At 38.3% G+C, this 14,111-nt stretch overlaps 1 protein-coding gene across 2 annotated transcripts in view; it reads left to right on the forward strand.

The window, feature by feature from the left end:
• Nucleotides 1–14,111, forward strand: part of ZZEF1 (zinc finger ZZ-type and EF-hand domain containing 1) — a 56,897-nt gene that overhangs the window by 24,342 nt on the left and 18,444 nt on the right. The window contains exons 24-39 of one of the 2 annotated variants that reach the window (XM_085078842.1): nt 4–205; nt 1,865–2,013; nt 2,381–2,624; nt 4,189–4,268; nt 5,154–5,247; nt 5,803–6,316; nt 6,939–7,103; nt 7,711–7,830; nt 8,767–8,928; nt 9,541–9,670; nt 9,924–10,062; nt 10,256–10,421; nt 10,891–11,153; nt 12,141–12,310; nt 12,849–12,996; nt 13,573–13,712. In XM_085078842.1, the coding sequence (XP_084934968.1) occupies nt 4–205; nt 1,865–2,013; nt 2,381–2,624; nt 4,189–4,268; nt 5,154–5,247; nt 5,803–6,316; nt 6,939–7,103; nt 7,711–7,830; nt 8,767–8,928; nt 9,541–9,670; nt 9,924–10,062; nt 10,256–10,421; nt 10,891–11,153; nt 12,141–12,310; nt 12,849–12,996; nt 13,573–13,712 (2,886 nt within the window). The remainder of the gene's footprint in view (nt 1–3; nt 206–1,864; nt 2,014–2,380; nt 2,625–4,188; nt 4,269–5,153; nt 5,248–5,802; nt 6,317–6,938; nt 7,104–7,710; nt 7,831–8,766; nt 8,929–9,540; nt 9,671–9,923; nt 10,063–10,255; nt 10,422–10,890; nt 11,154–12,140; nt 12,311–12,848; nt 12,997–13,572; nt 13,713–14,111) is intronic. The other variant, XM_085078843.1, reaches the window with a different exon arrangement.

Below are 14,111 nucleotides of genomic sequence, written 5' to 3' on the forward strand. Positions count from 1 at the left end.
TAGAAAGTGACCTTTAAGGCTGGCCCACGGCTGCAGTTTCTCTTTCACTCTGACAGCAGTAATAATGAGTGGGGTTACAAGTTTACCGTCACTGCTTACGGCCTCCCCGACGTTGCCGTGTCTTGGGGCTTGGATTTACAGCTGCTTGTCTCCCGGCTGATGGGGCGCTTGGCTTCCCGAAGCATGGCTCTCAAATCCCTGCGAGGTGAGTGCCTCTCACAGCCCCACAGCTGGGGTGGCTCGCTCCAGATTTGTTGGAGGAGCTTCAAAAATATGGTAATTCTAATATTGTCTTAATAAGGAAGGCTTAAAGTTTGTAAAAGGCTTTCTTACAGTGGAGTTTATAACGCTTAGAAGTCAGTTTAGTGGGGCAATTTAAATCAGATGTTCTGCTATAAAGGTATAATTTAGGCAGACTAGGTAAGCTTTCTCTCTAGAGTGTTTATTTTTTACTAACATATATTTTTGTCTTCAGAGCAGTGGCAAAATACTAATACCCATCAGAAGCTACTAATTCTATACAGCCATACCTAAAGAGAGTAGTGATGTGCTCTGGGGCTTTAATTCAGAGCAATGTGGCTCCAGTTAGTAGAGGTTCTTGGATCATTTTCTACACTGTATCTTTTCTAAAAAGCCAGCAACAACTTCTTGTATTAGCTGTTGGGGTTGGAGGAGGTGTGAATTATTTCCCAAAATACCATTCGGAGAGATTGTGTTGAGAATCCCCTGTGGAAATGAAGTTCTTTTCACACACAGAATCACAGAATCCAAGATCACTGAGTCCAACCCATGCCCTAAAACACCTCAACTAAACCATGGCACTGAGTGCCACATCCAATCTTTTATTAAACACATCCAGGGATGGTGACTCCACCACCTCCCCGGGCAGACAATTCCAAAACTTTATCACTCTTTCGGTAAAAAACCTATTCCTAATATCTAACCTAAATTTCCCTTTTGTATTTCTCTCACCTGAACATGGAAAGCTCGCTCTATTCAAGTCCATGGAAATAATCATACTAAGCTAAATTACATTTATGAAGTAATGTGTTCTGATTTTTTTAGCTTCTAAAATTGTTCCCTGGCGCTGTCATCCACCCACATTGTGGGTGTGAATATGGACCCAGCAAACTGGAAAAAAAATACAGAGTTTAGAACACAAATGATTCTAAATGTTTCGCATGAACATTTGGTATTGAATGAAATTTGAATTAATAAATTAAGTTTGGCTAATTGCAGCAAAAAAGTACACTTAGGATTTGTGCCAGTGAAGATAAGTGAAATAAATTTTAAAAATTAAAATATGTTTATTCTTTAATTTAAAAACAAAAACACTTCTCTCTAGACTTCTAAATCTGAATCCATCCAGCACTTTGGAAGAATTAAGTAAGGCTCCAATCAGGTGGTTCATATTTACCTTGTAAAATTAGACAGCTACTTACCTGTGAATTCAGGGGACTAATTGAAGTGTTTGACAATATTTTCTTCTGTTCTTAATATGAGCATACTTGCATATAACAAATTAGGCCTTTAGTAGGAGAGAAAGCTTTTAAACTATTTTAAATTAGAGAATTTCTGTAGTTATAATACAGTGAAAATGTTTCATTTAAAAGCCTTCCATGCTGTAACATTGTCACTATAAGACATTGATGCTGCCATTAACGAAAGGGTACATTAATTTTCTGTACTGTGTTAGAGAAAGAGAACATTGTTAAATTGCTTTTTCAGTGTATTTGCATTGAGTTTTTGTTTTGCTTTGTTTTGTTTTCCCCTACTGAATGTTTAACATTCATCATTTTCATTAATCTGTAAATACGAAGACAATTACTTGGTAACTGAAGGGTCTGTTCTGAATTTCTTGCAGAACTAGGTAGTGAAGCAGACTTGCCTCCTTTGAAAGTAACATCAGTTCTTAACTCTCCTCTGTGGAAACCTGTCTTCAGGCATCAGCTGTGTCCTGAGGCACTGCCGGGAGCCAGGCAAAGCAGCACCAAGCACCAAGACAAAAAAGAGGTACTTCACCACACTGCTTGTGTTCCCTTGGTGTGAAATCCCTGTGATCACACAGATTAATTTGGATTTATGGAGCTGGAATGGCCTTAAGCACATGCTAAAGTTGTCATCACTTGGGCTGTTGGATTCAGAAAAGAATCTGTTGTTCTGTGCTCTTTGTTAGTTTCCATTTTCATAGACTCATAAAATGGTTCAGAGGGACCTTCAGAGATCATCTACTTCTCTCCCCACCTGGTGCAGGGATGTCTCCCATTGATCAGTTTGCTCAGCTGCAGTGCATCAACTTGCAGTTGATCTCTGCTTGCAGCTCATTGCTACATTTTCTCTCAGCCAGTGCTGAAGTTAACTGTTTCTCCCTTCTCTGCAGGCTCGGAGCTCTCCTCCCCACGACGTCTGCCGTAACTTTCTTATCGACTTTGCAAAATCAGATCCTGCCCAGGACTTCAGTGGGCAAAAATCTGAACTTTTCAAAGGATTCATACAGGCATGTAAAAAACAGACCCCAAAGACAGATATAGTTGCTGGTTCTACTGTTGATCAAGCTGTGAACTCAACATTTGCTGCTTTGGTGTATCTCACTCCAGATTTATTTGAGAAGCTTCAAAAATATGGTAACTCTAATATTATTAGATTATCTTAATAATGAAGACTTAAAGTTTGTAAAAGGCTTTCTTAATAATGAAGACTTAAAGTTTGTAAAAGGCTTTCTTACAGTGGAGTTTATAACACTTAAAAGTCAGTTTAGTGGGGCAATTTAAATAAGATGTTCTGCTATAAAGGTATAAATTAGGCAGACTAGGTAAGCTTTCTTTCTAGAGTGTTTATTTTTTACTAACATATATTTTTGTCTTCAGAGCAGTGGCAAAATACTAATACCCATCAGAAGCTACTAATTCTATACAGCTATACCTAAAGAGAGTAGTGATGTGCTCTGGGGCTTTAATTCAGAGCAATGTGGCTCCAGTTAGTAGAGGTTCTTGGATCATTTTCTACACTGTATCTTTTCTAAAAAGCCAGCAACAACTTCTTGTATTAGCTGTTGGGGTTGGAGGAGGTGTGAATTATTTCCCAAAATACCATTCTGTGGGAATTAACCTTGCCATTCTCAAAATACATATTTAATTTTTTTTTTCTAATGGAAGGTAATGTTTTGCTTTTAACTTAATAACCATTGTATTAGAATTTATGTATTTTTCAGTAGGTAAAATGAACTGCTTTTTGACTTGCAGCACCCTTTCATTAAGTTTGTTGATATGTGTGAAATATTGGCTGAGATGTTACTTGATTTTGAAGGGTTTCATTTTAGGCTTTCATTTTTTGTCATAATTTTGACACTAAACATTTTACCTATTCATAGAATGATTGAGCTATTTTTTGAGCTTGAAAATTATGAGTAAAAATGACTGACACAAAGCCTGACTTGGTGACTAATGTGGTTACTGCCTTTAGTCATTTTGTCTCTGTCTGACAATTGAGCTAATTTTCTGAGTGACATTGAAAACTGGACAAATATTAATGAGTGTTTAAGAAATCCATCCCACTGTTCTGTCAGTAACTCCTGGTGGTCATGCTGGTGCAGACTCATTTCAGGACCTGTGTTCACCCATGCCATGGGAAGTTTGGAGAAGGGATCTTGAAAAGAATACAGAAAAAAAATAAAAAAGGGAGAATGGAAGAGGGATGACTGAATGTCTTTTTCTCCATAGTCATTGTCAGGCCAGTTTGAATAGAAACTGATTTGTCAGGTTTTTAATTTTTGCAAATCGGTCTTGAAAATCCATTCCAGAAATTCAGACTGTAAAACAGTAAGGAAAACAAACACATCTGTAGAGCTTTAAGTTAATAGTAAGCATTTATTAATTATTCTGACAAGTTTACATCAGTGTTATTGCATACATAAGGAGAGGATTTTATTTTCCAAGGCTTCAGGCATCAGTTTTGGAAAAAGAGGAGAAAGATACTCATAAATTAACTTGGTAAATAAATCAGTCAAGGTGTAGTCCATGTATTTAGGACATATGAAAATTGGCAGGTTTATTCCCTATTTTTCTTACAGGTATAGTTCCAAATATTGAGTAAGAGATGAAGGGAAGGCTGTAGGATAATTTTAGTTAAGTAGTTGTACAAAAATGGAGCTTTAAATAAACAGGACTCTCTTCTTTCTCTCATTTCCAGTCAACAGTGGAGGCAAGGTGCCTTTGAGTGATGAGTTTGCACAAGTATATTCCCTGGCTGATTCCATTAGAATATGGATGGTAAGAACACTCAGGAGGATCTCTATTAATGTCATTTCCTTTAGTGTTTTACAATGCAATGTTAAGGAGTAGAGTGGAGCAATCTTTACCTTCAGTGATTCTGCACCAACAGTTTTCACTTAGAAAGAACATATGTTTGCTTTGAAACTTTGGACTTAAATGTTTAAATGCATTCTTACACTCCCCTCCTTCCTTCAGCCCCAGATGTGTCATCTTGAGCAGTTAGGACTGAATTGGACTCAAAATCAATTAAATTTGTGTTATATTTTAGCAAGAATGTATGAGGTAAATTAGGAGGGTTCTTACGTTGCGGTTGGAGTTCTTCTGAGGTATAGCATAGAAGAAGTATGTTTTAAACATAATTCTATTCTCTTGTGGCTTTCTCCCTGCTCTTTTCTGCCTAAGAATTCCTGGCAGGTTGATACACTAGAGTTACAATGGGTGCAGATGTATGTTAAGATGAGTAATTGCCTTTGCCCATTGCCTGACAGGTGATGTTTGCATCTGACAGAGCTCACTAGTGAGGTGACATGTTTTTGGAGAACTTTATCTCACAAGTAGATGTATATATTTTCCTGTGTGCTGGGGTAAAGGAGAAGCCTTCTGTTCCTTGGAGGGCTGATGGACATAGAGTCACAACACAGGGAAAGGTCTCAGCCTACAGAGCTTGGGCAGCTCAGGGTGAGGCTGTCACTGCTCTGACAGTTCAGGTCCTGCTCTTTTAGGCTCCTGGGTGGTTTGCTCTGCAGTTGGGAGTAGTAACAGCTGTCATCTGTTCTGAGATTAAATTCCTTTCAATCGTTACAGTCTTCATCCTGCCTTGCTGTATAGATACACAGGGAGAATCTGTTAAATATTTTAATTATATTAACATCCTGTCTGCAGTTGGAAATGAAGCAGAAATCCCTCATGGGGAGGGGAAATGATGCTGAGGAGAAGCAGAGCACAGAAGCAAGTGAAGTGAACCCAGAAACTCTTGGTAAGTGTTGCCTTGTATGTATGAACATTTCAGGTAGTTTAGGAAAGCATTGCCTTGTAAACCTGAAGACATTATTTTTGCTGTGAAAGGTAAGTTATCAACTGTGGTTACTTTTTAATAACCTTAAGAGATAACCTAGTGTACATTGGATTAACTATTTGGGATTATGTTCTGCTATTCTTTGCAGAAAACAGTGAGAAAAGTCTGTAGAAAATTCAGACCTCTCACTTGGGTCACCTGGTTCTGAACTTAGTTCATCTGTTTTTGTAGATACTTCTTACCATGTGTAACTGATGTTAGAACCATAGCTTATTGTTATTAGAACAAAATAAACTCTGTACTTCATGTGGTTCAGTGTGATTATTCAGATTTAGCTTTTGGAAATCTAAACTTAAGCAACTGATAGCATCATGATCTGTATAACAAGAAAAACAGCATTTTCTAGCTGTCTTGGCTTAGAAGATCAATCACTTTCTTCCTAAGCATAAGACATCAAGTTTGTTGTTCTGTTCTGTTGTTGTCATGATTTTAACTCTTCCAATTTTTATGCTGCAGCAAAACTCTGTATGCAGAAGAGCCTTTTGTTACTGAATTTCCTGCCCATAAGAGCAAAGACGAAAGATTCTGCTTCAGACACTTTGGAAGCCCAAGAGCTTGATGATCCCCAGCAGTATGTGAGTGATAAATACCAAAGACAAGACTCAGCTGTGGACATGGACTTCCAGGCAGCACAGTTGGTGTCGTCCAGTGCAGGAACTCACCCTGTTTCAAAAGAGGAGGGTCAAACATCACAATCTGAGAAGGTTAAACCAATCCCAGACCCCCATCAAGCAGAAGCTGCATCTGCATTTCCTAGTAAGGCTGCTGAAAGCACAGCTTCACAGCAAGAAGATGTGTCATCACCTCCTTCCACTCCTACTCGCAAGTCTCAGCTGGGCAGGGGAAGATTGAGGCTGCTGTCATTCCGGTCCATGGAGGAGCCAAGACCTGTGCCCACTGTGAAGGAAAAATATCCCATTTTGAAGAACATATTAGACTTTATTAAGGATCAATCGCTTTCACATGAAAGGTAAGTGAATTGAAAATGTTGCCAGTTGTAATGTACTGAAGCTTGTCTTCACACCTCTTCAGGTGGAATAAAACATTTTAGCAGCAAGATAATATTGCAGAATATATATGAATAGTTGTCAGGCTTACATATCAAACTTCAGTTATTCACAAGCATGCAGGGGCTCAGACAGTACTATTTCATTTAATTTGCTTCTCTCTATAGAACAGAACATAAAAAACAGTCACTTGGCAATTTATTGTCTTGCTTCCTGAGATTTGTTTGCAGTGGCATTTTGCTTTTTATCTACAAACAGCAAAGATGTGGTGTTCACTATTACCAATCCTTGGTAGCAAATAGAGAGGAGTTGCATCTCTCATTAAATTACTGGTATTCTGAAAACGTAAATCAAGAGAGATTTTCAATTCTCAACATGCCTGTTCTGGGCTCTAAAACATGGAGTGATGCAGGAAGAGATGGATTCTGTTCAAGGCTTTATCACACACTCCAACTAATACACTGAAATACAGCTGGAAATTCAGATACAAAGCAGTTGTGTAACTAGTCAAGCACTTCTTGAATTGTCATTTATTTGTGTGAAGTGCAGTGTTTTGAAGTTTTCACTGATATTTTTTGCTTTCAGTGTTTTAAAGGTTCTTGCTTTGAGGAAATCCCAAGGGCAGAGTATTATGGAAGTGCTCAAGACCATCCGCCAGTGCCTCGACTCGCTTGGGCAGCCCCACTGCTTTCACCCACCCTGTGTGCTTTTTCTCCTAGAGCTTCTAGCCTGTCAGAAAGATTTTACAAAGTAAGTAACTGTTCAGACAAACCACAGCCATGTGATTTAATATTGTGTTCCTCCAGTCATGTATATTGAAAATAGTAGGAAGTTTTGGGTTTGAACCCATATAGATAATAAAAATAGACCTGAGGCTTAGTTTTCAGGCTACTAGGCTTATCTTGTGTGCTTCATTAAAAAAATTAAATAATTATTTTCAAGTGAGACTTAGTTGTAGAGTTGTTCTTGCCATGAACATGTTTAGATCAGATTTCTGTGTTGTGTCTGGCCAGTGCTGTCTGAATTCTGTCGTTTGGCTTCTTACTTGTCAGGAGCTTTCTGTTGCCATCTTGACATGCACTGATTTCCTTTAAGATCTTGATTGGATTTTCATGAAGCAACTTCTTAATTTAAAGGAATATTCTCTTGTTTATGCTATGAGAGTATTCTCTTTGCCTCTTTTGTTTCTTTACTTCTGATTCCTGGTACAGGATTCTTTGATTTTTGTTTGAAACTGCATTTTGCACTTGTGGGAAGGGGTTAAAAAAGGGCCTGTTTGTAAAATTTGCACAAATCACGCTACTTAAAATATCACAGTGAATTCTAGGCTACTAAAATACTACTTTTTGATTTGCAGCTACTTTGGAAACTTGGAAGGCTGTGGTGCTGAGCTGCACAGAGAGATTCGAGAGTCCTACTATCAGCTTGTTTTGTTCCTGGTAAATTCTGTGAAGGGATTTAGTACAATTAATGACAGGTACAGTGCATTGCTTGCTTTATTTAAGTATTTTTTCTTTCTTTTTTTTTTTTTTGCTTTCCTCCACATCTCCTCCCTTGGCATTTGTTATTTGTTGTTTAATGCCTTAGTTAAATCTGACTATACTTTCCATTATTTACAGATCTAAATAAGGACCCTCGATCTGTGACCAAAAATGCCAAGTTAACTTTTTATTACTGCTATGCAGTAAAGCACAATAAATTTATTGTGTTAAAAACTTGATTTACTGCATTTTGTAGTTACAATTCTGCAGTGTGTCTCTGAAGCTTAGTAGTAAAATACTAGAAATAGCAAATTTATTGTGGAGTACTGGGGAAAGAGTAATGCCACAAAAACCATGGGAATTCTGCCACCATGCTTTAGTGTTAAAACTCACATTTTGGCAACATTCTGATTGGAATCTGGAGGATTTATAGCCAGGTGTCCTAGAGAAATGAGAATTTTGTAGCTATAATGTTAGCCTCTCTGCCAGTAACTTTCAAGTCCTTTGCTCAGTTTCAAGTGGAAATGGCAAAAAGATTTCAAAGACAGCAAATTCCTGCAAATAACAAGAAAATACTGTACTGCAGAAAAGAGACAAACCCTCTTGCTAATGCTCAGGCAAGAGCATTAGCTTGATCTTAACTGAATCCAGAAGGAAAACCATCTCTATTTAAAATTCCATAGTCTGTACTTGATAAATTGTGTCAATTTTTGTAATTGTGTAAATTGTGGAATTGATAAATTGTGTAAGTTTAATACTTTGGTAAAGCTGAGTTCCTACCACAGAGTTCCTTTAATGCAGAGTAAAGCCTGGAAATCAGTATTTAGTGGTTGTTCTGCCTTTCCTCCCCAAACACAATTTCAGCTTCAGGTCTGTCAACTGTAGGTCAGCTTTTGAGCTGTCATGTTTTATTGTCTTTTATTTTTCTTTAGGTCTTTGCTTCCTGCCTTATCCTGTGTGCAGACAGCTCTCCTCCACCTCTTGGACATGAGCTGGGAGCCCAGTGATCTTTCCTTCTTTGTGGAGATCCAGCTGCCACATCTCCTCATGACCACATCCCAGGAGAACATCAGTATTCATGACAGTGTCATTTGGTGAGTCAGGAAGAATGCAGCTAAATACTGATCCCATTTTACACAGAAAGGCTCCTGAACTTAGTGCTGGAACAGGCAGTAAAAATACTATTAACTAGCATGGCATAATTTTGGCCAGAATCCATGGGCTTAACTCAAATATTTCATTTTTTTTTGCTGGTGCAAGAACTATTAAATTTTTATCTTTAACCAGATTACTACTGGAACACTTTGCTTGTTTAGCAGTGTAGCAGGAGGTAGATAATGCTGTTTCTTGCCTTGATGAGTGTCAAATGTTTTTAATGCCTTTGTGGGGCAATTTTATAGTGGTTGTACTTCACATGAGAAAATGTGAAGGCCAAAAAAAATTAAAACATCTCATCAGATCTGCTATCCTTACAAAAGTAGATTTTTGTGAATTTTGCATTATGGTCCTCATATATATTTAAGAATGTGTCAGAGAGGCAAGAAGCAGGTGTCTCATGGTAATTTATTAATCAAGTGAATGAGATCTCTCAAAATTTTGTTTTTATTATCATGTTAAAACACTGTATTCTTCATTAAAAAGTAAAGCTTTATTGGAAGGAAGCCTGATTGTATTCAAACTTAATTCTAAGCTTGTTTTTCTTTTAGTCAATGGAGTGAAGAAGATGAAATTGCAGACTACAAGCAAAACTGTGAATGGATGGATGAATGTCAGGATGTCATGTTTGAGACCTGGTATGAAAAGATAGCTCAAGCTGACCCAGAGAAGCAGAGAAAGGTGACCTCATGTTTTGTATATCTATCTGCAGAAGGGGTAAAGAAGAGACCTTTAAAAGCCTAAAGGGGAGAAAGGAATCTGGTTTATTACGAATTTTTATGAGTTGGATCTCTGTAGACTTTCAAGAGTCTAAAATGATTAAAACACCTCCATTCAATTTTGGCAGGGGAAATGTTCTGCTTTCTGTCTGAAGCTTTCTCAAAGTCAGGAAAAAAAAAATCCTGAAGTAAATTGTGTTGATTTATTGCTGCAGATGCACATGTTTGTTGCTCGTTACTGTGACCTGTTAAATGTGGATATATCCTGTGATGGCTGTGATGAAATCGCTCCGTGGCATCGCTATCGCTGTCTGCAGTGCAATGACATGGATCTGTGTAAAACCTGTTTCCTTGGTAAGAACCAGTAAACAACCTGTCAAAACCCTGTGTTCCAAGCCAAAATAGTGTCTTCTAAATTATACACAAAGTCAAACGCTTTTCTTTTGGATTCCTTGGAAATGTTTAACTTTTCCTAATCTGATTGTGAACTTGAAAATAGGAAAGGTCTTTTCTCAAAAAGATTTTACGGGGAAATCTTTCTTTACAGGTGGAGTTAAACCTGAAGGACATGAGGATGACCATGAAATGGTGAACATGGAATATGCCTGTGATCACTGCCAGGGAGTTATCATAGGTCGGAGAATGAACTGCAATGTGTGTGATGACTTTGACCTTTGCTATGGATGCTATCATGCAAAGAAATACTCTGACAGGTATTGAAAGTGTGATTTGCTTTCCCTCATTTGGCAGAAAAACAATATGTAGTAGCTAAATGCAATCAGTTGTCCTTATGGTGCTCTCTATAAATCTGTGTGTGACATCAGAACATCTCCTTGGTGTCCTTTGGGGAAACCAAGATAGGACCAGTTCAGCAAAAATGTCTGAAAAATGCCTCAACCTCTGAAGTCACTTGGAAGCAATTTTTTTCTGGCCATGGCTGTGAAAGCTGCAGAAGGAGTTCCCAGCCCTGTATGATACAATAGAAGAGATGATCACTGCTGTGGAAAACAGCAGTTTTCAGTGCTTGACACCAGAGGTCATAAAAACCTGGGGGCACAGTTTGAACCTCTGGCATGTGTTGGGTTTTAATTGGTTTCCTGTGAAGGTGTTGTGTGTCACTGACTATGTTGGTTAGCAAGCAAACAAGGCTGCATTCCTAGATGATGTCCCTTCTCCTTGCAGCCACCTGCCCACCCACAGCATCACCGTGTACCCCATGGTGACCATCCGAATCAGCGACCGGCAGCGCCTCATCCAGCCCTACGTCCACAATTACTCCTGGCTGCTCTTTGCTGCCTTGACTCTCTACAGTGCAGATCTGGCAAATGGGGAGGAGGTAGATGGAGAGAAACTGGATCCCCAGGTCCTCAGTCATGCCAGAGTTCTGCAGCATCAGTGCATTCAGCTCATTGGGGACTGCCTGATGAAAGCGCAGCACGGAAAAGGTGAGTCAGCTCCTCCTGCACTGAACTGAACAATGCCTTCTGCAAGTGTCTGAAATATCTGTGGTTACTCACTTTAAAGTTTCCAAAGGGAAGGGGAAGCTACTGTGTACTTCATTGAGAATAACTGTTTATGTAGAAAGCAAATGTAGAACAAGTGTCGTTCAGGGTCATTGGAACATGGAAAATAGAGTGCTTGAGAAAATTAATTTTATGCTTACATAAACATTGGAGACAACTTGGCAAGTCTGTGGTTGTTTTTTTTTCCATCTTAGCTGTTGTAAAGGGATCAGTCAATACAGCCTCATGTTCTGTTAGTAATGTATCACTGACAGCTGAAGGACAGCAAATAACTTGGTGGAAAAACCTTTTTTGTTCTGCATCTCTTGGGAGGAGTTTTTAAACTGTGTTTGTGGTGTAGATTTCTGGCAGTGGTGTTCATTTGTCTGGAAATGGGAGTTTCTGTGAGCAAAGACCTACTACAGAAAATAGGGTGATACAGTAGAGACCTATGTTGAATGGATCAAAAATTCTAGACTGAAATTCAAATAAGTTTGCTGGTAGTTTTTGTGAGCTGCTCTAATACAGCTGAAATACCACCACCACCAAATACTTACACATACTCATTAATAATCTGTTTACAATATATAATTCTGTTGTGCAAGTGGTCAGAAGATTGAAAAATTAGACAAATTTCATTTGATGATCGTAATTTACACAATTGGAAGGTGTCTCTACTGCTGTCTTAAATTAAGACCTCTAACCCAAATGGCATCTTTGAGGTGGAAGGTGTCACCACCTGTACATCACTAGTATTTAATGGAACTACATAATTATATGAGCTTGATGGGAAACATCTTTTGGATGGAGTTAATATTCAAAAGAAGTCTCTGAGAAGTTTGCAGTTCTCTTTTAAAGCAGTTCAGTTCTGCTTTTTGTCTGTCTTGCCCCTCAACAGCTACATAACTTTCATAATTCTCTTTCTCCCAGGACTGAAAAATTTAGCTCTCCTCTGCATGTTACCCGAAGATGAGTCCTTCCCAGAGAATGACACTGTGTCAGTCAGTCCTCCCACAGACAGTCCTCCCACAGACAGTGGTGATAAAGCAGCAAAGGGGAGAGATGAGAAGCCCAGCACAGGATCTTCTGTGCATCGCAGTGTAAGTGTCTGTTAGTTCCAGAACTCCTGGTATCAGATATGTGATCTTCAGGTGCTTAAGCATCCTATTCTGCATGTGGGACTGAAATAAGGGATAGTAATAGTTTCATTTAGAGGTAAAAGATGGGGGGCAAGGGGACAGCTGTTTTTTTTTATTAGATCCAGCTGACCAAAACTTCTTGTTCTGAACTGATTCACAGAAGTGTTGGAGGAAAGGGGAGTATGTTGTTCTTTGTGAAAGGGCTGTCATTTCCCCTGGTTGTTAGCATTGTTAAGTAGGAGAATGAGTTTCCTACAGCTTTATACAGTCTTTAAAACTCTTACAGTGTAATAATTTTATGCAGAAAGGGATGGGCAAAATAAAAAAACATAATTCAATTGTATGGAAGCTTAAGACATGAATACATCAAGAAATTCTTCAGTAAAAGGTGTTGATGCTCAAAGAAGAATGTCTGTCAAGTGCAGATGACTCCTTTCCATGCTTATTTCTGCAGGTATTAAATTTTGTTTCCATCTTAGTAACTTTGTTTTATTTTTAGGGGAAAGGAGGTACTCACAAGGAAATCCAGTCTCCTGCAGAAGATAAAGTAGGAAAACAAGAACCTGGAAGCAAAGCTGTCTCTGCAAAGAAAGCTGTTGTGAGACAGGAGTCAGACTTGTCTGTGGATGGGAATATTCCTCCAACAGGTAAAAAATGATTTTTCATTTTCCCTGTCACAGAAATATCCATTCATCTGCGAACAAACAGCTGTCTTTTTTATTCCTAATCCAGTTTTGCATATTTTCAAATGTCTCTAATGCAAGCAGTGTCTGCTTTGTGAAAACCTGCCAAACATTGCTTTGAACAACTGCCTTGCTATCAGTTGAAAGGAGTCTGGAAATCACAGAGTATTTCCACAGATATTTATCTGTGTACAGAGATTATAGTTCCTGTTGGTCTAACACAACACTTGTATGTTCTGATGCACTTGGAAACAGAAATGAAGTGTTTTATTCTGTTGAAGACTGGGATTATGACAATTATGATAGTTAAATGGATCTGTCTGTAGCACTGTCCTTGATATGTTTTTACTAGATGATATAAATTTCTTTACCTTCTGTCTTCAATACATTTTTATAAAGACTTTATTTTCAAATTGCAATAATTATTTTTGTAATTTCTATTTATTTTTAGATTTGGATGATAAAAATGAAGCTTTCAGTTATTTCTTTTATTTTTAATGCCACTTAAGGGATTTTCTTCTTTTGTTTTTATTTAAAAAGCAGGTGACACTCTCACAGAGGATTCAGCCCAGAAGCCAACAGAGAAGGTTTTAATACCCAGCCAGGAACAAGTTTTTGCTGAATGCTCTCAGAAGAGGATTCTGGGATTGCTGGCAGCTATGTTACCACCTTTCAAATCAGTTAGTTCCTTTTTACTTCCATCTGGGTAGTTTTCTTGGTGCACAAATAACATGAATAAAATGCACAGGAATTAAATGTGGGATATGGGCCCTTGTTGCTTATATGTTATGAAATGTGAATTAGAATGTCTTCAGGCATTGCACATCACTAAGGAATGTAAGGGCTTTTTCCTGGGTGGGGGGAGAGGGAATGGAATTTTAATGGATCTGTGAAGTGTCTTAACTGTTCAGCAGAGTTCAAATCTTCAGTTTAACTTCACATGTCAGGTCAGACTTACAGCTCAATAACCCAAGTAGGAACATAGTTTCTCATTCCTTTTCTCCTATTTGAAAGACCTTTAGACCAGAAGCTTTTATATGTGCTGACTTTGACCAAAAATCTTGTTTTCTTTCCCTGCA

Source organism: Lichenostomus cassidix, chromosome 19, assembly GCF_008360975.1.
Source record: "Lichenostomus cassidix isolate B80296 chromosome 19, HeHo_3.0, whole genome shotgun sequence".
Classification (NCBI taxonomy): domain Eukaryota; kingdom Metazoa; phylum Chordata; class Aves; order Passeriformes; family Meliphagidae; genus Lichenostomus; species Lichenostomus cassidix.